A 25,123-nucleotide genomic window follows, 5' to 3' on the forward strand; every position below is an offset into this window, starting at 1 on the left:
TCCCCATGCACTGCTTACAGACCTGTGCACAGTATGACTGACTGTGATGGTTATGCAGCCGGTGAAGAAGGCTGAAACCGTGTGCTTTAATCATCATAGTGCGTGTTTTATGAGAGAGAACGAGGAGATCATGTGACCCCTGATGACAACCATGATTATCTACCTCAATACAGATACACGTGTCTGTTTGGTTTCAGGCTCGCTACACTGTATGTTGAAAAGACAACGTTAGAAGGAGTCTGATTGAGAAATGTTCTGCATTACTGGGTAATGCAGAACATTTGAACATTTGATTTGTGGTTATACGAAATTCCGAATATCTTCTAAAGACCTACAAACTACAAATGTGTCTCTGACTTCTCTTTTTCTGAGCTAAATCCCGAAGTGCAAAGGCATCATGGGTAAACATAAACAGAGTCAGGGTTAAAATGACATCACAGCCCTGGGAAGCCTGTGGCTGTCGTGAGCTGAGAAAACCTCTCTACATCCCTCCTGTCTTGATATATAAAGCTGCAGGGCGACCAATCATGTAGCCATTGTGGCAGACAGAGGAAGACGGGTGGAGGTGGTCGATTGGCATTATGCTGGCGGTTGAAATAGCCCCCTTGTTTTTGTTTTCATCTGTGGGAGAACCATTGTGGCTGATGACTCCTATTTAAAAGACCATCCAATATGCAGGGATGTCACCTCAAACTGCCCATAAACGTAATTGCCCGTCCATTTGCTTCTGCCTTTAGAAGCCCCCAATAAAAGCACCCTGTCAGACGCGACTGCCACAAAGTTTAGTGACAAGTTCCAGCAGCAAAAGTTTTATGGATGCTCACCGAGCAGAAGAGGATATGAAGGGAGCAGACAGACAGAGAGAGAGAGGTAACTACCACTTGTGTCATAGTCTAAGAAATGAAATGTCTGCCTATAATCCCTCACACTTGGAAAAAGTGAGATTAAAGCACAGGTGTAGCGGGGTGTGAACGAGTGTGTGTATCGGCACTGACATGCAGGTTTAACGGATCAAAACAGCAATACAAAACTGCAAGACAAAAAACATGCCATAGATTTGACTCCTTGGAATGGATGCATGTGCGCCTCTATGGCAGCGTTGCAATGCAAGGCTGGTAGAGCACAGGCTATTTCTGTATCTCCAGCACACAACTTGAGAGCACAACGGAATTTTACATTTTTGTGCAAAACCCTGCTTCCTTGAGCTCTTCCTGATGCTTTTTGTTTTGTTATATTATGATAAATAAGCAGTCAGCAGTGGCTGCTAATGGACTGGTTCTGAGGGAGTGCTTTTTAATGCAGCATCTCTGGTGAATCTGGTTAAAATCATCTCAGAATTACCATAGCTATTCTCCAATTTGCGGTGAGCAATCCTAGCTTAGAGATACTGTGATGTGAGGTGGCTGGGTACCTCCCCAGACTGTGTGCAGCTTTTCGTAGAGCTAAAACGTTGGGTGGTAACCTCCAGAGGGACCTCCTATCACATGCCAGGTGTCTGGGTTCGTCAGCCCGCCTGAGAGTGCAGCACTCACTGTACTCCCCCCTCTGCCACATCATCCTTGGAATGAGTAAACAGATGTGCTGCTAAAAACTCCTGCTATCTCTCCTTAATGTGCTTCCTTTCTGCCCTGCTCTCTCACTTTCTTCTCGCTCCACCAATTATTCAGACTTCTGGTTTTGCTCCATTGCAAACTACTTTCTGTTCAACAATTTTTCTTAGAGTTCCTCCTCTCCTCTCCTGCCCTCATGCCCGTCTCTCTTTTCTCTCCACCTCTTTCTCTACCCACTTGACTTGCAGTTATCTGTCAAATTCCACCCTGGCGGCTGCTGTGCCTGAATCAATCAGAGTTGACTAGCTTTCGGCTTATCTGCACCCTAGGTGATTGATTTTCCTCGTTAGGTATAATTTGATGCTCTATCCCATCTCTTCCAGAGCAAATTAAATTGTAGTCGAGTCCAATGCGCTGGTGTGAGCGAGCGTGTGCACATGTGAGAGAGGGAGAGAGAAAGTGAGAGCTAGAGAGACAGAGTGGTGGAGCAAACGTAAAGTGAAAAAGTGTTGTGTGTGTGTGTGTGTGTGTGTGTGTGTGTGTGTGTGTGTGTGTGTGTGTGTGTGTGTCACCACGGTACGTTGATAGATACAACTAATGGAACATAGCGGACACACTAAAGCGTGCTGTTGTACACGGCTGCTGACAGTCCACACACACACACACACACACACACACACACACACACACACACACACACACACACACACACACACACACACACACATACACACACACACACAGCTGCCATGTAAGTAGTTTCAGCGGCTGATGCTCTTTTTGTCAGCTGAACGTAGCTCTCCTAGCTGTCTTTGTAGGAAGATCTTATCCGATTAAATCAAGAGTGGGTAATCTGCCGATAAAGTCCAGTCTGATTCTTATATTTACTTAAATGTTGACATTGAAATAACATCTGTAGACAACTTAATCTGTCACGCCTTATTTTTTGTGAGTTAAGTTAAAAACATTTAACTGTGTGATATTATATGAATGGAAGACTCCTGATATTGATGTGAATCAATCAGTTGAAGAGAAGATGTATCACTTTGTTAGTGTTGGAACTACAAAACACTTGGTCGTTGGTGGTGTTTCAGAGTGGACGCTGCAGAGAGAACTTTAAGCAGACAACAGAAAAGTTTCATTTTGGCCCGTCGTCAAGTTACTCATGGTATTAACGTTAATTCCATTAACTGCTGCCAGCAACATTCATCATTTTAGCCGGTGAAAGTGACGATCAGAGATAACAGATTCATTAGTGTTGGAGCTCAGTGAATCTGTGTGTTTTGCCAACCTCCGTGTCTTCATTCAGAGTTACTTGCACCGCTGCGGCAGAAAAAAAATGTGAATTAAATCTTAATTTTCACTTGCATAAAGTAAAATGTAGAGGTTGATGCTCGTAAAGGAGAACAAAGCTGCAACACTGGCAGGCTGAGGTGGACAGAACCGCAGAGCACAGTAAAGAGAAGATCAGATTTTGATCAGCGTTATTTTATCCGATACCGGTTTGTCCGTATTGGGCCAGATAAGGCTTCTTAGGACCGGCTTGGGACATTTCTACGAACAATCGAGAGGTACCGATGCAGCATGCTGTCAGTGCAACCTTATCTGGATGAGAGCATCAGCCCAATGACAAGAATGTTGTGACTTTGCCAGCCATCAGGACGTGATCCACCCACCTCGTCCTTGTCTTCGGCCTGGATGAAGAGGGGAAGGGCAAAGCCCACCTGGGCCAGTTCAGTGATGAGGACCCGATACTCAGAGCTGTTGAACGTCGGGGCGTTGTCATTCTTGTCAATTAGCAGGATGGTAAAGGTGGTCCTCACTGTTGCTTCTGATGGACTGCGATCATCTTTCAACTCTGTGGCCTTGTAGAGAGCAATAGAAGGGGGGGGGGGGGGGGAGCGAGAGAGAGAGAGAGAGAGAGAGAGAGAGAGAGAGAGAGATTTGATTGCACTGAAAATGTCATTTTGGATGGAGGTGGTCAGCACGCAATCTCAGCCAGGTATTTACAGCTGTTCATTTATTGGATCAAAAGGTGGACAGACGGCCTCAAAGCAATCATAGAAATAGGCTCAAAGTGAGGGCAAGAGAGGGCACATGTACATCCACACATCCACATACATCCACACACACACACACACACACACACACACACACACACACACACACACACACACACACACAATGAGATTTAGGAGAAAGGAGTCCCGTTAAGAAGACACAATTACACACTCTCTCATTTTCTGGCTGCCTGAGTATTGAAGATGTGAGGCCTTTGAGAGGGGAAAAAAAAACAGGAGAGAAAGATAGGAGTGGGCAGCTGTGGTTTTCTTTTATTGATGGAAGAGTGTCACAAGCAATAGGAGAAGCGACGGGAACAACATGCCGGCCTCTGGGTAATCAAGGTAGTTTAGCCTCTCTTGTCCCGAAGCCAGTGAATCATTTGACCTCCACCTCCACACGCTCAGCACTATCTAAGCTGCCTGAAGTTGAGAAATTAGTTGTATTACTATGGCACACCGTAATCAATAGTAGCACCACCTAAGAAAGCACAAGCAGAGAGAGGGAGAGAAAATGTAGAGGGAAAAATCCATATCTTATAAATACATTTTTGGGCGGCGTTTTTTTTTTTTTTCATTTCAGCACTTTCGCTTATTCTACTTTTCTTCTTTGTAATTATTGATTTCAATTAAAAAGACATACTGAGAGTGGAATATGTAAGCCGGCATCATTTTTTGTATTAAACCGTATAGCCAGTTGTATCACAATGTCATATTCCTCATATTGTTTCTGAGCAATAATCGCAGCAACATGAGTAAATACATGACTGCTAGTGAAACCATTAGGTGCTCTTAAGGGCCATTTATTGTGCTGTACAGGTGCAAACCATTTCACTTGACATGCCATCAGAATCCCCTATGTAACATTGCAGTTACACGGGAAAATTATGTCTTTGATCGCAAATCCTTCCACATTCAGTTGCACTTGGAAATCCATTTCACGGACCCTCTCACACCCTGTGGGAAATACTTGGTGTACAATACTGGAAGAGAAAAATGACGACCCAAAAAAAAAAAGGGGGGGAAGGACGACAAGGTGGGAAGGGGGTGGCGTGAGACGGCGGGACTGACATGTTAAAAAGCCAAGTGAGATAGACTTTAGGCTCAGTGGAGAGACTGTAGGATTCAAACTGCACCTGCGTCAAAAGAAGCAAAAAGAAAGAGACGGGGGGAAACAAAGGAGCCCTTAGCGTTGAGGAGGACTCTAAATCCTTTTCCTTTATCTTGTCCTCCTCTGCTCCCCTTTTCCTCCCTGGCTGCTGGCTGTTCAATGAACACAAACCTCTGAGGGGAACATTATCATAGAATCACAAACGCACTGTCTTCACTGACAAGCCCAATAAAGGCACTTGAATTTGTCTGCGCCACATTTGTGCAAAGGCATATTGACACAGCATCTTTAAAAATATATGATACTGCAGGAATCTTGTATTTAGCCGATGAAGTATTGATCTTAGAATCTTTCTTAATTATAGAAGTGTGAATCTACCTCAAAGACTGTCACAATAGGAGACATCGGGACAAGGTGAAGTACTGCATTTAGCAGGTCTTTTGAGGCTATATCAAACCCAGAGCCTGCATTGATTTAACACACTATCATACTGTATCAAAGCCCTCTCTTGATCCACAGGCGAAAACAGACTTTCGATCCCTCCTCTCGCCTGTGACAGTCCCTCCATCCCCCGACCACCTCCCATTCAGTAGCTCACCTTGACAGTGAGAGAGAATCCTGCTGAGTAGAGCGGGTTTTCCCTGTCCAGCTGGCCATTCACTGTCAGAGACCCGCTGATGTAGTCCAGGGCAAAAACGCTGTTGGTGTTCCCTGGTTGGATGGATGGAGAGAGAGAGAGAGAGAGAGAGAGAGAGAGAGAGAGAGAGAGAGAGAGAGAGAGAGAGAGAGAGAGAGAGAGAGAGAGAGAGAGACAGAGATAAGAAAGTCAGACGGACAAACAAAACTGGCGTTGTGGATAATTCAACATAACACCTGGGATGCTGCGCGGAGCCTCTGGACGGGAAGGCGGTGGACATTCATGCAATATGGATACAGCTTTTGCTGTGCTGTCTTGTCTCTCTACCTGCCTTTGGCTGACCCACCACCTCCAACCTGTCCACTAGCTGCCTCTCCTGCAGCCCTTTGTTTCATCCGTCACCGTCTGCCCTCACTCCACTGCTTCCATTTCTTTTCTTCTTCTTCACTGGACGCACGCCAGGGTCACTGTCAATTCACACTCACTGAATTCAAGTTGTATCCGATTCATTTTCTCTGTCGATATTGAAAATACAGTATGCTCAATGAATTACTTCAAACAAGCCAAGCCTCTGCTGAGAATACAATCCCAGACCAGATTTTTAAACACAAAACACGACGCAATCTTTTTGTTTGGAGCTTTGAAGTGATAGTCTACCAATGTTGGCACAATGCTCATTTACGTCACTTCACATGGGCTGATGAATCGCATTAACTTTGTCATAGTCGATGCACTCCTTCAAAGAGAAGCGTTTCAAATGATGAGCTGCACTGTTCTCATTAATAAGTGCGCCTGGTGTGTTCACTATTGAATTACAATATTATATAGCTAAAATATTAGACTGAGACCCACTTGAGTCCTCTTCTCACATTTTCTTATTCCCTCTCTTCTTTTGTAAATTACAGTCCTTCTAGTTAACTTCGTGGTCTCTCTTACACTCAGTGTCTCACTCTCAGGCATCTTGTGGTTGTAGCTGTTGCCTGCTAATTGCACCCAGCAGAGGGAGACAACAAACGACTCACCCAATCGCCCTCACCTCTCCGCTGTTAATGCCCCCCTGAATGCCGTCACTATTTCATTGGGATTCTTTGCCATGTGTGTTGTATGAGACCTGAACAAGTCCCTGTGCAATCTTGAGATAGTGGCAGTTCATACATGTGAATGTTATCAGAGCGATCTGCACAGTGGCGCAAACATTGGAGCAGACAGAGCTTGTACGAGTCAAGTCAACCTGAAAGTAATTCATTTATGCCTTGTCAATACAGACCGCTCTCACCCGCTGACAGCACAGCCGCTCCTCTGTGCTCCCACATACTGTATGTTTAACAGGATAATCTCTGGATGAAAAAAGAGCAAACATGCTCAGTGAACTCATTCCTGGCTACGCAAAAGTACAAAAATATATTGTATACACAACAAATACAAGGTGAGCCGGCTGGATCTGATAAATAAAAGAGACAGGGTGTGCTGTGTGTTTAAAGAAGAAACATACAAATTCCTGTAATGTATAAAGAGGTCCCAGTACAGCGAAAGCTGTGCTGGATTTAGAACACGAGAAAAAATGAGAGCATCATTGCAAAACAGAATAACGACACAATAATTTGTTTTCTTGATTATCTCGCCTCATAATCATTGGAAACGTACATCTTGTGAAAAAGGTGTAATATTATTACCATTTCACTAATACTTAAAAATCTGTTATTCAATTTCGGCATATTACACAACTGAGCATATGTTCGTCGAACATTAAGCACAACTTCCTAGATTGCAATGATCTAAATTCAGAGTGGAGAACTTCCCATGCAAAGCTAGGGTCTCTCTGATAACTGCTCTTTGCAACTCATTCACTTGCTTCACAATAGCTTCAACCAATCAGTCTTTTAAAAAGACTGGCTATACTGCACCTTTTCCCCCCAAAAAGTCTAATGTTAATAGAAATATGTGAGGGAGAATCAATTCTTTACATTATTTGTTAATTGTTTTTGTATTGTTTACTGTGATACTTTTATTTGTAAAAAATAGTTAAATATGTTGTTTTAAACTCTGGCTGCAAATCAAATTTATTTATACTATATTTATCCTGTTGAGGGGAAATTTTTCTCTGCATTTGACCCATCCATGTACCAGGGAGCAGTGGGACCATGACAGGTATAACCCGGGGAGCCACTAGGGGGACAGTGTCTTGCTCAAGGACACTTCGACTCAGAACACGTCCCAGCCAAGGATCGAACTGCCGACCCTCCGGTTTCCAAACAACCCTCTAAGCCTAGTGAGCTAGTCGCCCCCTAATACCTACAGTTGTGGTCAAAAGTTTACATACACTTGTAAAGAACATAATGTCATGGCTCTCTTGAGTTTCCCCGTTATTTCTACAACTCTGATTTTTCTCTGATAGAGTGATTGGAACAGATACTTCTTTGTCACAAAAAACATTCATGAAGTTTGGTTCTTTCATGACTTTATTATGGGTTAACAGAAAAAGTGATCAAATCTGCTGGGTCAAAAATATACATACAGCAGTGCTAATATTTGGTTACATGTCCCTTGGCCATTTTCACTTCAATTAGGCGCTTTTGGTAGCCATCCACAAGCTTCTGGCAAGCTTCTCGTTGAATCTTTGACCACTCCTCTTGACAGAATTGGTGCAGTTCAGTTAAATTTGATGGCTTTCTGACATGGACTTGTTCCTTCAGCATTGTCCACATGTTCTCAATGGGATTTAAGTCAGGACTTTGGGAAGGCCATTCTAAAACCCTAATTCTAGCCTGATTTAGCCATTCCATTACCACTTTTGATGTGTGTTTGGGGTCATTGTCCTGTTGGAACACCCAACTGCGCCCAAGACCCAACCTTCGGGCTGATGATTTTAGGTTATCTTGAAGAATTTGAAGGTAATCCTCCTTCTTCATTATCCCATTTACTCTCTGTAAAGCACCAGTTCCATTGGCAGCAAAACAGCCCCACAGCATAATACTACCACCACCGTGCTTGACGGTAGGCATGGTGTTCTTGGGGTGAAAGGCCTCACCTTTTCTCCTCCAAACATATTGCTGGGCATTGTGGCCAAACAGCTCGATTTTTGTTTCGTCTGACCACAGAACTTTCCTCCAGAAGGTCTTATCTTTGTCCACGTGATCAGCAGCAAACTTCAGTCGAGCCTTAAGGTGCCGCTTTTGGAGCAAGGGCTTCCTTCTTGCACGGCAGCCTCTCAGTCCATGGAGATGCAAAACACGCTTGACTGTGGACACTGACACCTGTGTTCCAGCAGCTTCTAATTCTTGGCAGATCTGCTTTTTGGTGGTTCTCGGTTGACTCTTCACCCTCCTGACCAATTTTCTCTCAGCAGCAGGTGATAGCTTGCGTTTTCTTCCTGATCGTGGCAGTGACAAAACAGTGCCATGCACTTTATACTTACAAACAATTGTTTGCACTGTTGCTCTTGGGACCTGCAGCTGCTTTGAAATGGCTCCAAGTGACTTTCCTGACTTGTTCAAGTCAATGATTCGCTTTTTCAGATCCATGCTGAGCTCCTTTGACTTTCCCATTGTAGCGTTTGTGGGCGTTTGTATCCAATGAGCCCTATTTAAATGGCCTCAGAGAAGTCACCAGCTGTAGTCACTCATAATCACTCACAAGAAGTTAAGAGGCCATGCTATGAAGCTCATTTCATTGACACAACTTTCTAAGTCACCAAAATTGCTAATTCATGTTGCTGTATGTATATTTTTGACCCAGCAGATTTTGTCACTTTTTCTGTTAACCCATAATAAAGTCATGAAAGAACCAAACTTCATGAATGTTTTTTGTGACAAAGAAGTATCTGTTCCAATCACTCTATCAGAGAAAAATCAGAGTTGTAGAAATAACTGGAAACTCAAGAGAGCCATGACATTATGTTCTTTACAAGTGTATGTAAACTTTTGACCACAACTGTACATACAGCAGTGCTAATATTTGGTTACATGTCCCTTGGCCATTTTCACTTCAATTAGGCGCTTTTGGTAGCCATCCACAAGCTTCTGGCAAGCTTCTCGTTCTATCTTTGACCACTCCTCTTAACAGAATTGGTGCAGTTCAGTTAAATTTGATGGCTGTCTGACATGGACTTGTTTCTTCAGCATTGTCCACATGTTCTCAATGGGATTTAAGTCAGGACTTTGGGAAGGCCATTCTAAAACCCTAATTCTAGCCTGATTTAGCCATTCCATTACCACTTTTGATGTGTGTTTGGGGTCATTGTCCTGTTGGAACACCCAACTGCGCCCAAGACCCAACCTTCGGGCTGATGATTTTAGGTTATCTTGAAGAATTTGAAAGTAATCCTCCTTCTTCATTATCCCATTTACTCTCTGTAAAGCACCAGTTCCATTGGCAGCAAAACAGCCCCACAGCATAATACTACCACCACCGTGCTTGACGGTAGGCATGGTGTTCTTGGGGTGAAAGGCCTCACCTTTTCTCCTCCAAACATATTGCTGGGCATTGTGGCCAAACAGCTCGATTTTTGTTTCGTCTGACCACAGAACTTTCCTCCAGAAGGTCTTATCTTTGTCCATGTGATCAGCAGCAAACTTCAGTCGAGCCTTTAGGTGCCACTTTTGGAGCAAGGGCTTCCTTCTTGCACGGCAGCCTCTCAGTCCATGGAGATGCAAAACACGCTTGACTGTGGACACTGACACCTGTGTTCCAGCAGCTTCTAATTCTTGGCAGATCTGCTTTTTGGTGGTTCTCGGTTGACTCTTCACCCTCCTGACCAATTTTCTCTCAGCAGCAGGTGATAGCTTGCGTTTTCTTCCTGATCGTGGCAGTGACAAAACAGTGCCATGCACTTTATACTTACAAACAATTGTTTGCACTGTTGCTCTTGGGACCTGCAGCTGCTTTGAAATGGCTCCAAGTGACTTTCCTGACTTGTTCAAGTCAATGATTCGCTTTTTCAGATCCATGCTGAGCTCCTTTGACTTTCCCATTGTAGCGTTTGTGGGCGTTTGTATCCAATGAGCCCTATTTAAATGGCCTCAGAGAAGTCACCAGCTGTAGTCACTCATAATCACTCACAAGAAGTTAAGAGGCCATGCTATGAAGCTCATTTCGTTGACACAACTTTCTAAGTCACCAAAATTGCTAATTCATGTTGCTGTATGTATATTTTTGACCCAGCAGATTTTGTCACTTTTTCTGTTAACCCATAATAAAGTCATGAAAGAACCAAACTTCATGAATGTTTTTTGTGACAAAGAAGTATCTGTTCCAATCACTCTATCAGAGAAAAATCAGAGTTGTAGAAATAACTGGAAACTCAAGAGAGCCATGACATTATGTTCTTTACAAGTATATGTAAACTTTTGACCACAACTGTAATATCCTATTTACCTTCATGATATGAAACGACACTGACTTGCTTAAATATAAAAAAAGATTCCATATATTGTACTGCATGTGAAAAGTGTTTTTTTTTTCTTTTTACTTAGCACATATTTAATAATAAATACATTTGGTTATTACACTATAAAAATAAAGTGTAATAACCAAATCAAACATGCCCCCCTGCTCTGTAACTTCACATGGTATTTGCACTCGTTTGTAAGTAGGGCACAGTATGAACCTGGAGCTGCACTTTGAGGGATTAAGAATGACTTTCTTTCAGACAGTTTGTAGTAATAGCTGAGGTCCAGACTCCGGAGAGTCAGATGGTAAGTCCACAGTGTACAACGGCTGGGGTCAACAGATTAACCCACGCCTGTGTTCCCCACACAGACGCGCTGCTCTGTTATTGCCCTCCTACCTAGCCTGGAATAGAGAGTGCAGTGTTGGCGTAGAGATAGGAGGCAGGCCAGCAGAGAGAGCAGAGCCCTGGGGTAATTAGCCTGGATTGAGGCCAAAAGGTGGAGAAAGGGAGGGAGGTAGAAGGGACAAAAACTCCTGCTGATTATATCCACCTTCCGTAATCTATTCAATTGTGGAACCAGAGGAAAGTGTTAATAGGAACGCAGTGTGACTCCTGCAGTACTCAAATTTAAATAAACTTAAAATACTCACATGCTGATACGAATCTACAGTACAATCACACTTTAAACTTAAGAGCACTACATAGAGACTTTTTGACTGTGCCTTCAAGTCACCGTTTCAATTTCGAATCAGTTTGTTTTCTAGTTATACACTTATGGTTAAGATTTAGTTAAGTTTTTGCACAAAAATAACTCTTTTATGGGAAGGTTAGGGTCAAAATGAATACATTACTGGTTAAAGAGAACAACCTCAATCGTGATTAAACGAAAACAATGTTGAGAGGAAACGTGTAGCGATTATAACGATGTTATTAAAGGACCAGTGTGTAGGATTTAAGCTGAAGATTGTAAGTAACTGAATACCGCTCCGCTCTCACTTCCCTTTCCAAGCGCGACGGAGAACTACGGTGGTCTTCAGATAACGTGAAAACACCGCTGGCCCTCTCTAGAGCATCGACTGTAGATAAGAAGGGAACGTAGTCATCGTGATGTCACCCCTTGGTCTGTGGACTGCCGTTTTGAAGCCACGAGTTCTGCGAAATGGCCATCGCCATCTTGGCTTTTTTGCAACCAATGAATGGAAGTTACCATATTTGGAATGCGGAGGCAGCAATCTGTCATTCACAGTAAGCCCGCCCTAAAGCAGACTCCACTTAATGGTCTATTTGACTCTAAATGGGACCATAACTTACTGAATGAACATCATGTATTGAAAAAGACTTGAAACTAGCAATTGAGACCATAAACTCATCTTTACAATGTTTACTGAGGGAATAAATCAAGTGAGAGGTAGGTTCATTTTATCAAAGACTTCATTACAATCAGACTTCTTTTTGCAACCTCTGTGGCTCTAAAAATGATGTTACACTGCTTCGTCACTTGAACATGAACATATGTTGTTTTTTCTTAAACCATTTGCTGAAACTACTGACGCTCGCGTTTTGTGGGCCAAGCTGCTTATTTGGAGGATCAGTTTGTCATTGTAAGACTGCACTTGGAAAAAGAAAAAGTGTCCTTTCACATCATGCACCAGTGAATACAAGACGACAACAGTCATTGCCACATTTCGTTTTTGCGTGGATGGGAGGGGCAGGCAGAAAGTTGGTGGTAGTGGGTAACGTGCATCAGGGACTCAGACCCACTCGGTGTGGGCATCATGCCTCTAAATTGGTTTGTCGGCTTCAGTGGCCTGACTTGCATGCCAATCTACTCCAACAGCCGCTCCTTACCCGGACGACCGGACGCTCCACCTGGCCAGGCAACGAGTGGCGTTTGTACACAAACAAGCGCACCTGCAAAAGCACACACACACACACACACACACACACACACACACACACACACACACACACACACACACACACACACACGTGGTGCTAAATGTACATGTGCATAGTACTACTCTCTGTCTGCATCCGGTAAAGAGGCTCTGACTCGCTGCTTCAGGTTCCACAGAACGGCCTTCCACCTCCGCACCGCTTGACCAGAGAGACAACCTGAAATTACACAGTGACTCACAGGTCCCACTGAGAGGGAAATATAATCATATTCTAATTGCTGACAGAAAGTGTTCTCCAGTGATCCGACAGGACACTGTGATTACACCCCCGGGGGGTGGAAATTGCTGCGCACATATGACCACAGTCCAATCCAGTAGACATAAATGCACACTTCCCATTTTGCATTTGATAGTCACATTAAATGGAGGCGTTTACGTCTTCCATGTGCGCGTTAAGGTATTTCTATACTGAATTCTTATGTAGATAGAGTGTGAAAGTGTGTGTGTCAGAGTGCATCTGGTGCTAACTGGCAGAGTTTGATTCTATGATGTGAGACTCCGGGGGATAAGCCGCGCTTTCACATTACCGACAGTACTGGACTGGAAAATGAGAAACCATGCCATGATTTTGTCTAGTGTGGAGAACACACTCAAATGCACTCACACACACACGCCTAAATAAATGCCCACAAGCATGTACGACGCACACTCAAACTCAGACAAACAGCCATTATTTTCCTTGTGGTGCAAATTTAGTAAGTGTACAATAGCTTCAGTAGCTACTACTACAATTATGGGATGAAAGTAAACCAAATAATTTGCCTCTTTGAATCATCTCAGTAATACCAAAGCATAAAGAGAAGCACAAGTGTGGATTTCACATTATCTATTGACAAACACATTTACATTCTTGTGCCATGAACAATGAAATGGAGGCTCATTTACTGAGAAAAGGTTGCTCATTGAAATTTTCTCCTCCGCTCACAAAGAGTGAATGCAGAAACGGTGAGGGGGAAATAGATCGGCTCGAAATGGGACAGTTGTGTTGAGTCGCACAAGTGGAAAACATACATGTGTAGTTATTATGTGGGGATTGCCCAAGAGAACAGAAGAAATAAGGCATTTGATCTGACGAGTTCAATCGGTTGCGTGCGACAAGTGGATGACAATGACTTTCTCCGAGCGATGAGCTTTTGAGGACAGCCGAAGCAGGAGTTCTCCAAGTGTAATCGCCATGACTAAGCCAGTGACAACTGTTTTCTCTAGTTTGTGACAACACCATGGGGGCGCTGGAACATTCTAGTAATGTGATATGGCATGCAGCCAGTGCTCGGAGTCTTGGGGCTAAGATTTTGTGTACTTTGCCAAATGTACACAAATTAATGTCACTTTTTAAGGATTATGCCTACAGGCAAATCATGTTGATGATGAGGTTTTAGTTATTGTCTTCGAAATACACTCACCTCTATATCTAAATGAACAGCTTCTCAGATACACTGACGTGCTTGTGCACATGCTCATCTGTGCATCGACACACACGGCTCAGTGTTTGACAGCTACCAGTGCATTTCTGGATATGCTGTGTGTGTGTGTGTGTGTGTGTGTGTGTGTGTGTGTGTGTGTGTGTGTGTGTGTGTGTGTGTGTGTGTGATGCGGAGTGATAATGGCCCTGTGGGTGTCTTGCCATTGGCAGACAAGCTGCATTTCATGAATACTCAATGAAGTAGTTTCATCAAAAGTTTTTCTTAAAAAAAAAAAAAAAAAAAAAAGGGTTCAAGGACAAATATTGTAAGACAATACATCGCAGATGAAAGGAATTTTTCTTTTTTGCCCAGGTGTCACACTGCGCAGTTGACACAGCTGGTTAGATGCACTCTCGCTGTCATGGAGGAGGTGTGGATACCTCAGTCATGACTAGCTGCTCCTCCTGCTGCATCCAGAGGAGGGCCTGTTCATCAGGCCCCCACCGGCTCTTGATTTTAGAACAGATGTGTTACTTTCGTGGCTACCTCCGCCTTAAAAATGGTGTCTGCTTTTTCAGGAAGGAGTCAGCCCAAGGAACGGCGAGACATTGTGCAGAGAAAATCCACGACTGCAGCCGGTGTGGGACACACTGCTACAGGCACTGAAGCCAAAGTTCAACTGAATACAGCTTTGACACTTGAGAGATTTCAATTTCAATTTATTTTTATAGCGTCAAATTATAGCAGAAATGATCTCAACGCACTTTTCATATAGAGCAGGATCAGACCCAACATTCTCTCGCGATTAAGAGGTGGTGCGACAGTGACAATAAAAAAAACTCCCCTTTAACGGGTAGAGAACATTGGCAGAACCGGGCTCTGGGTGGGTGGACATCTGCCTCCACCAGTTGGGTAGAGAGAGAGAGAGAGAGAGAGAGAGAGAGAGAGAGAGAGAGAGAGAGAGACAGAGAGAGAGAGAGAGAGAGAGAGAGAGAGAGAGAGAGAGACAGAGAGAGAGAGAGAGAGAGAGAGAGAGAGAGAGACAGAGACAGAGAGAGAGAGAGAGAGAGAGAGAGAGAGAGAGAGAGAGACAGAGAGAGAGAGAGAGAGGTTATATAACTCTCTTTTTGATACTACTGGTCCTTTAGTAAACTACAATTACTGCCTTGTGGTTGTATGCCTCTGTCAACCAGTGAAGTTGCAGTTGACATTCATGCGTGTCCAACATGTCATCACTTAATTTGATCCGACTAGACATTTGTGTGAAATTGTCATACTTAGCATATGAATTCAAGCCATATGATCAAAAATGTGTTTCTGGGCGTGTTGAATAGCTCACCTCTTCTCTCAGAGTAAAGATCTACTGATCACGCCTACTGAGATCAAACCGTACTAAGATTCCTCAGTGCTTCTTGGCCTTCTGTTGACCTCGGTTCCAGATGCCGCAGTAAAAGCTGAACTGATTCTCATCCTGGTCACAGAACAAAAGTATCGACCCACAATCTTCAGGTCTCATGGAAAATAATCAAACTCAGAGCTATTGATTGCTGGCTTTGATCTGTCAGCTCAAGGTGTCACATTGAGCTGGCAGTGTAGTCTTATCTCGTCACTTTGTGTGCATGTGTGTGAGCATATGTGTCTTTTTTGCCTGTGTCTATAGTTTACCTTGCTCTCTGATATTTTTTTTGTGCAGTTTGCTAGATGATAAAAAATCTGTTTCCGCAAGCTTTGTACAAAACAACAGCTGGTTGGAAGACAGAGGCAGATGAAATTGGGTTTGGCGTCTGGAGATGTGCTTGTTCAGAAGCTGAGAGCTGAGGATAACATCACTCAGAGCTGGAAGTATCAAGTATCCCCTTTATCCTGGAAATGAAAGTAAAGGGGGAACTCTAACACCGATATATAAAGCTGGAATATACTGTATATGTTACGAATATAAAAAATGCTTCGAGAGGACAACAACCAACAAAGCTCAAAGGCAGAGCGGAGAATTCTGACTGAACTTTGGTAAATGTAATTAATATTTTCTTCTTTTTGTTGCTCGTTTTCTTTTTCTTCTAATCCAATACACTTTTTGTCAAATTCAAAACGGTTCGCTAGCTGTCCGCTCCCTTTGTGTGATGAAAAAAAAATAAACGGTGTTCATAAAAAGGCCTGACTCTGTAAATGGGAAACATTTTTACATTCACAGTTTCTATCAGAGGTTTTCAAATGAAGCCTTGAATGTCTGTCACCCTAAAAAAATACTTTTGGACTGAGACAATTAGAGGAACGAGGACCGAGCGCTGCGGCGCTCGCTGTGTGTCTGACAGAGAGTGTGAGTGACAGAGAAAGAGGAAGAGAAGGTGCAATGTTTCTGTCGTTATTAATAATGATAATTCAAATGTGTACGTTAAGAATGAAGCTTCAAACTATTCGGTACAGACCTTCTTAATCTGGCAAAGAAGCACTGAAAGAAGAGGCGTATCTGTCTGGGTGTTGAGTTCAAATATCAACAATCTTTCTCCAGAATGGCATTGAATTGCTAGTATGAACTGTTATGTGCATGTATCTGTGGGACATGGGCTGACTGAAGAAACCTTTCGATCATCTTCTCTTCATTCACACGATTTAATCCAAATGAGGAAACCTGCTGTACTGTATGAGGCCTATATCATAGCCCAGTGAGGTCTGGACTTGATTGTGAACTGCTAGGCTCTACTAGAGTCGACTAGACTCTGAATTGTGTTGTGATCAGTGTCCCGCAGACTATCTGCCCTCTCTCAGAGATTACATAGCAACGCGCTGCGGAGAGCCTCGGAGCGTCTAATTGAAAACCCGGAGAAATCCCAGCGATGCGGCAGTCACAATAAGAGCTCCCCGTAGAATAACAGGTATCAGCCTTGTCCATATTACAGCATGCCCGCAGACACAAGTTGGGTATTATGGAATCAGAGCATCTGGGCGTGGCAGCAGCGGAGGAGAGAGATGTGTGTGAAAAGGCAGATGGGTGAAAATAATCGCCTTTGCTACTTATCAGTTTGTCCAGGCGGGAAATGGCGTGGCCGTATCTGTCTGACCCGTGTGCTGCTACACAAGGCCAGCCGTCCACTGCGCTGGACCGGGTCGTGTGTCTCACTCCTGTGGCAGAGGCAGACAGGGTGTTCACACGCTGCCCCCGACAACGGCCATGGATCAGTGCATTATGTGGTCTCACTCTGCAGCCTCTGACAAACTTCAAAATACTGTAGGATGCTTTCGTAAGTAGAAAAATTTAGTTATCATCTTTTATCAATTTAGAAAAATTATTCTGCTCGGGTTGCCACAAATTAAAATCCAATGCGGTCAGGCAAGAGAATGTGGGAACTAGGAGTCAGGCTGGCTTTGGGACAAATTATTTGCTGCAGTTTCCCCAACACAGAGACGATGTAATGAGAGAGGAAGAATCATCTAAAAGGGAAGAAAAGGGTCGAGATGGAAAAGGGCTTAAGATGGGATTAGTTGTGCTTGCGTGTGACAAAAGCGATAGAAACAAGCACACAAAGATAAACAAGCGGCTGGTATGAAAGGCTTGGGGGATGTCCTTTCATTCTGTGAGACTCTGGGCTGACTTTCATTCCGTTGTTCTTACACCATCATTACAACACAGTGGAGAGGCTCCACAAAGTTTACACAGGGGTTTAACTCTTATCCTAACGGATGGCAACACTCTTGGACAACACTTGTTGGCCTCTAAGTCTCTGTAATAGGACCCAGATATAGGAAAGCTCTTTTAAGAGACAGAAGGTTTATGTCCATTGGCCAAATAAGGGGTATTTTATATATTTCTTAAGAATCATACTCTGATTTGATTTCTTTTTCTCCCCCCTTCTTCCTCGGCCCCTCTATCTCGTCTGTAGGTGTGTGTGTGTGTGTGTCTCTGTGTGTGTGTGTGTGTGTGTGTGTGTGATCCATCCATGGAGGTATGCGTGCTGACATCCTCTCATGAACATTGTGCCAGATTGAGTTCATCTGGGCTTTGGAGTGTCGGTCCCTCAGGTCGTTGGACCGACCGAGGCCGTCTGTGCTCTGGCTCGGTCGTCCTCGGGGCGGGCTTAAGTGGATAATGACTGAAATTTTGGGATTGTTTGTTGCTGCAGCTGTTGGCCAAAAGCTGAGGTGTAGTACACCGTGCATGTGAATAAAAGCTGAAAAATATATCCCTGTGAACAACCACACACATGCATTGTCTGTCTAACTCCACAGGTGAGCTAGTGAGTGTATTTGTTATTGTTCTAAACATGTAAAAACTGGGATCAAGATGAAGATCATGCTGGTTTAGGAAGTAGAACTGTCACAGGAAAAGGTCATTTAACATTCACTATGACTGGAGTCATAGCAACCAGTGACACAAGACTGAGCAAACAGATATTTGAATCCCTGAACACGTGGTTGCTCTTTAAAGAAGATACCGGCACCGCTGTGGCTTTGTCCTGCTATCCTCCCTGCATTTCCTAATAAGCCAATTACCAGCATGAGTGAGAACAGAACCTTCTAATAGGTCTTCATTGCTCATTTAGAGCAGCTGCAAAAAAACATCACTTACTATAATATTGCCAGTGGCCAAATTTGACTGATCCCATTTTTATTACACAAAATGTTGAGTCATTAGGTGGTAGTTTCAGATGAGGGGAAGTGCATTTGGATTTTACGGCATATCAAATATTTGGCCGAACATTAGGAGAACCAGGAGGGAGTTAGAGACTGGCGATAATTACCCGAGCACCTCTAGAACTTTTGTCTGATTAACAATGATTTGTCAGTGACTCTTCAGAACTTTCTCAAATAAAAAGGCTTGGAGAAACTACAAATTCCTTTTTCCCCAAAAAAATCCCTCACACCCATGATTTGTTTTCAGTCCAGCAGGCCTCACAGCAATCTAAGGCATACTGACATGATCACTGGTGGATTAGAAGTGAAGAAACTATTATTTTCTTTATCTTGTTTGTTTCAGTAGATTTGCAAACACTCATCACATGGTTAATGTACCTTTTAAGATGGTCTTTAGGCTTTGATATGATCCTGTACATCACGGCTCAGACCGTGCATTGGTCTACATCATTAAGTATTAGATGCACATTTAGATGTCACCGATTCCCGTAGAAAGAAAAAAGGAAATATAGGAGCAATTATAGCAGCATATACAATGATGAGTATCAGGTCATTAAATCTACTCCACCTTTGTTTAGGGCAACAACCACCACTGAGGGCATCGAATAAAATCCTTATTTTCATTGTCAATGGTGACAAAATATCTTTTGATGTACAATGAGACCAGTAGGTCAGAGGTCAATTAAGGGATTTAGCATCAGAACCCCCCCCCCCCCCCCCCAAACAAAAATCTCCACCATCACAACACTGGAGGCAGAGCGCCGCTGAGATGCTATCTCTTGTACACATCAAATCCCAGATACGCCCTCTGATTGGAGGAGGGAGAGGAAATCCTCATCTCCAGCTCCACAATCATTAGCATAAATCACAGCTGCAATTAAAACCTCGTTTATCTTAATTACTGAGCTAATGAGACGAGTCCCGCAGGAGTGAGCTGCACTCTCTGAGGACGACCGGGGCGAGGAGCGAGGGAGGAGTCACACTTAAGTCAGCAAACAAGCGCGCCCTCGCACTAATCTGACTGCAGCAGAGCACTATGAGCCTGGATAGACAGAGACATATGCAAAAGTACACATGAACAAGCGTGCACACACACATACAGAAAGTCATCTGACAACCTTACCCTCCCACCTTTATCTACTGGCACTGCATCACCCTTCAACTTCCATTATCTATCAAACTTATAATGATTTTATCAAGCCTACAGGCTCCATCTCCATGAGGGCTTAGTGCGGTGCTATAACTCTTGATTTTTCAACGACTGGGAATACATCGCAACACCTAATTAATGTCTTTTTAATGCTCTTCTCCTCTAGAGCTTAACTCAGCCCTTCAACTTTGCAGCAAACACAACACACACACACACACACACACACACACAACAATACAACATGTGGCAGCAGATGGTAAGTAAGACTGAGTGGGCGTGTGCACTGAATGGGCGCAAAGTGTTTACGGTGAGCTCCATGAAGAAATGGGCCGGGCTGTGGACTGTGTACGCATGCATTGCAGCACAGACACTCACAAATAATACATGACTGTGCACATGTTCACACGTAATGCACACGCACACACACGCACACACGGGGTCAAATTCCTTCGTTCAGCGGCGAGGTCAGGCAGTGACTCAGCAGATGGCAGAACAATGAATATCTTCATCACCCACAATGCCTACGGTGCGGCGGGCTCAAGCAGTGCCAGCCCTTATCAGCCAGCTGGCCATACTGGAGGCCCCGATGTCCTTCCATCCTGGTCATTCCGGGCTTGACAAGGGGCATGCAGAGTTTAAAAGGATACAGTCGACATGCTGTAATCCTCCTAACTGGTGTTTATTTTCACCGCGCACATCAATGTTTCAGACCTGGAGGATCTTCGAGGGATTGTTCGTCCTTCGGGATCCAAACGTTGATTGTGATGAAAATGAACACCCTACAGGGGTATTAAAGCGGTGCATGGACCGCCGAGTCATGAATGCTGTGTTTTATCTTAATAGGAATATGGAGATTACTAGCAGAGGTGGGCAAAAAGAGAGCTGCATCTTACAGGAACTTGCTAAAACAGCTGTCTCCTGATCCTTTTTTTTTGTTTTTGACAAGAACGAACAGAAGGCATTTGGATCAAATAAGTAAATATCAGGTCAACAAAGGTTTCTTTTTTTGCAACACTATGACAAAGACACATTCAGTGGCTTAAATGCACACAAATAAATCACAAATACCCAGATTTGAGATTCAACCAAATCATTTTTAGTTATTTGATAGGATATGTAGTCATGAAGATAAAACATCCATTTGACCTTTGACCTTTGTGTTATACAGTTATAACGCCAAAGAAAACCAGCTGGTGCTACACAGACGCTACAGCAGTAGTAACGTAGAAGATTTTACAGAGCGCTGTTAACTGAGTTAAACTTACTCCATTAGAAAATGACTGAGAGTAAGATAACCTGTTTACGGTGCAGACATGACAGTAGCATTAATCTGAGTTTTGACTTAATCTAGTTATAATCACAACACCAGAGTGCATGCAAACTCAGTGTGTGCTTCTACATAGTTGGTTTATTTCTCTCTTTTTGCTGATTGTGGCTTCTTTCCAACGTAGCTTTACTCACTTCAGTGTGGCAACATTCATTTATTCATGAGAGTTCAGCACAAGCTACAAACAGTGACCAGCGACTGTTTCAATCATTGATGTAGTCTCGGTGACGTTACCCAGAGTATTTGGTAACAGTTTGGCATTTTAACGTTGGGGTCTATGGGCATTGACTCGCTGTTAGAGGAAGCCTCAAGTGGCCATTTGAGGAACTGCAGACTTTAGCTTTTGAGCGAGAAGTTAATGAGGAATGCTCTCCTGGTAACACTGAAGCGTAATAAAGGTAAACGCTCAGCAGGTGACATTACTCAAAGGTGTAGAGTAAATCAGTGGGATTGTGGGTAAACCTGGACGGACAAATACAAAGAAAAACAATATCTCCCCAAAAAAATGTTTGTGTTGAAGGTTTTTTTGGATTGATTTATTCATCCTGCAAACTTACTGATGGGATTTAGAATAACTTCTCTATATCCATGTCATTACATGGACTAGTGCAGAGCCTGGTCAAAACGTGTCTGTTCAGAGCGGTCCGATCGCTTGGCCTTCGGTATTGCTGCTTGCAGCTTTCTTGAGAACCGCTCATCCAAACAACTTGACACTCGATACTGCGCTCCCTCGGGTCCTGAGCACCACACCTGCCATGACACACTTGCATGCACTAGCAATGCTAGAGTATACTCATTTGGGTGCAAAAGCTCAAAGGATCATCGGCGGAGAGTGAGCTTTGAGATGTAATCCGATAAACGTTCAGGAGAAGACAGACAGACAAACATCATTTCAGTTAGATTGGGATGAAAATAACAGTAAACTTAATAGTGATAATCGTAGATATGGATCAACACCAAAACCTAACTTCTAGCTCCTTGCCCCTAAGTAAATGTGTCAACCAAGTTTCATGGAACTCTGTTGATGAGTTTTTGAGATGTCCTCCTAGCAGACGGACAGACAGACAGAGTAACTGTCAGGCACAAACATCACATCCTTGACAGAGGTAAGCAAACTCTTCAGAAGTATGAAAGCAGGATCACTGCTATCACCTTATCAGCAGCGTGCAAACTGAAGCTTCCTCTCGTCTCCTTACAAGTAAAACTCTGCAGTAGTGCTGGGCGGTAATCCGGTTTTAATTTCCCATATGATATGAATTTTTCACACACCGTCATACCGGTGCATAGCCGAAACAACTGCTGTCACTCTTCAACAGGCAGCTATATATATATTGTTCGCCGCTGTGAGCGCTGCGGTCGGAGCCAGTTGTCTTAATTGTATTGAGAGGGAACCCTAACCATGGTTATAACTTTATTATAACACAACAATTAACAATCCACAACTAACGCTCTTTAACAGGGCAAAACACCACGACACAACAGTTTGTGACACAAACAATTTATAACACTAATAATTGTACTTGTATTGTACTTGTATTGTAATGTATTTATGTATTTATACAATTTCACCACCTAACGGCATGCTGGGTACAGCTCGCTAGCTAGCCCGTTAGCTAGTCTGCTAACAGCTCGGAGAGGCTCCTTTCGCTACAGTAACGTTACATTAAAGAACAGAACAGAGCGATGCAGGGTGAACAAAGACAGACCGGAGATGCACCAATAGAGTCTGTGCCCAAGGGAGGAGCTGTGTCTGCTGTTTGGAAATGTTTTGGTTTTAAAAAATCCGACGTTTTGCAAGTTTGGAGCCACTGTTGTTGCCGCTGGTGGTAACACGAGCAACTTACGTCACCTCAGCAGAAAACGCGTGTAATAGACGCAATCTGAAATGTACACCTTGAAAACTGCAAACCTATCTATGTCATGTTTTTATGTTTGGGTATTTTGGTTAGACACATATGCAATGCTGATTAGAGTGTAATATGTGTGGTATTTATTATAAATGTACATTGGTACACAGAGGGTGATAAGAAGCTGTACATGGAGGGACATAGGACCCAGGGGAATGTAGGTGAAGGAAGCAGGAAGAGACAGAAGACACGCCACACAGTTCACTGCTCGTTGCCGGCCGGTTCTTGTGTTAAAAAATACCGTGATATACCGTGAAACCGGTAGAATCTGAAAAAATACCGTGATACAAATTTTTGGTCATACCACCCAGCCCTACTCTTCAGTTATAGTAACTCCAGCACAAGTTATGGATTGTAGGACGAGGCCCAGTGAGGCGGACTTTAGTACTGACACTTAATGTGTGACATATCTAATAAAACAATCGAACACAAGTGGGCAACAACAGAAAATCACAAGATCACACTCTTCTGCTGAAGGTTAAATCTGTCACTCTGACAAACCATAATCCTGTTTTGATAGCACGAGCCAACTTGTGAATGACGGCACTAAATGAAGGCTGACTTCCGCACAACTGCACCAAACAGTGATTAATAGCTGCTTACAGGCAAGCCTATTCTCCAATTCTGAGGCTGTTCTCTGCCGTTATTGACTGTTGTGCCTGATGAGACTCGTCTATTATTGCTGTGGGATTATGATAAGAAGTGATCGATTCACCTCTCTGTGCTGTGGATGTCAGATTGATTAAGTGGCTCAGACCTGAGATGATGGTGTAGCCGATGCCTCTCGGTCGGCCGAGATCCTGGTCAATGGCCGTTATCTTCCTCACCTCGTATCCCTGCAGAGACACACACACAAAACATCATCTTTACAGTCGCATCTTTTAGCATTTCTACAGTAGATTCCATCACAGTAAACAGCTATCGGCTAATGACATAATTAGATTCCTATATTACTGGTTTTGCACTTTGCCATTTGCACAGAAATATGATGGTGGCCTTCATTATATTGTAAAACAAATTAGATTGTTGGCCTCAAAGATAACAGTGAAGTCTGTGACTGGAGTAGGGACGACCCCAAATAGTTGACGATTCAATCTCAGGAGCCTGATTCGACTGACAATCTGACAGTTGAATTGTCACAGTGGCATGGAAATGTGGTTATGTAACCAAGGATCATTACAGGGGTGCTGAATGTCTGCGTTTACATATAATCACTAGGTTTTGCCCAGTAAATCACGATACAAAGCCTTTTATGGTATAACCATATCAGCCTATTATTAATACTGGTAATGAAAATTTGAAAATAACTAATTTGCTTCATCAGTCTCCATAGTCTGCATAAATCGCCATGATAGACATAGCTGCACTATCCAAATTTGCGGAACCATTGGAGATCAATGATTATTTGGCATCAAATAATCTCTCTCTCTCTCACAAAAACTAAATGATTCTGAAATGTAGGAACACTGTATTTCTAATGCTGTAAATGAAAAAACAATCTGCAAAATTGGAACAAAGGTGCAAAAAGCACGAGTGCAGGCAAATCAAACAATTTTTTTCATTATGGAGTGTTTTATTAGCTTTCATTGGGGTTTAACTCTCCTTTCAGTCCACAACTCACCAAAAACCACAGTATGACAGTGGAGGAAAAAAAGAAAAAGAAAGAAAGAGAAAGCTGTTTGAAAAGTCTTTGATCCGCTGAGCTTTCTCAGCCTTCGTGCCTCAATCAGACACGGTGGTGATACTTAAAAACCCCTGTGCTGCAGTGAGCGATGGAGAGACCTTCCCTACTTCCAAATTGTCTTCCTCCTCTCCTCCCACCCTCCTTTGCTCCCTTCCTTCTCCCCCTTAGATCACTCACGCAAGCAAGCTGGCCTGCCATTGATCCTTCAAATTGTGTCTAAGGCGTGTTTATGCTCCATTTCTGCCAAAGCATCTCCTGTCATTGATCAATTACAGCAGAATCAATTACAAGCCTTTTAGAGAGCCTGATTCACACCAA

At 43.3% G+C, this 25,123-nt stretch overlaps 1 protein-coding gene across 1 annotated transcript in view; it reads right to left on the reverse strand.

Annotated features, from left to right (window-relative positions):
* LOC137878440 (cadherin-23-like) overlaps positions 1-25,123 on the reverse strand; it is a 106,643-nt gene that overhangs the window by 30,456 nt on the left and 51,064 nt on the right. The window contains exons 8-10 of the mRNA XM_068718745.1: positions 23,879-23,957; positions 5,320-5,432; positions 3,227-3,415 (exon numbers count right to left, since the gene is read on the reverse strand). Of these exons, the coding sequence (XP_068574846.1) occupies positions 3,227-3,415; positions 5,320-5,432; positions 23,879-23,957 (381 nt within the window). The remainder of the gene's footprint in view (positions 1-3,226; positions 3,416-5,319; positions 5,433-23,878; positions 23,958-25,123) is intronic.

Source organism: Cebidichthys violaceus, unplaced genomic scaffold (genome assembly GCF_023349555.1).
Source record: "Cebidichthys violaceus isolate CVI_PGR_0920_01 unplaced genomic scaffold, fCebVio1.0.p SCAF_10, whole genome shotgun sequence".
Lineage (NCBI taxonomy): Eukaryota > Metazoa > Chordata > Actinopteri > Perciformes > Stichaeidae > Cebidichthys > Cebidichthys violaceus.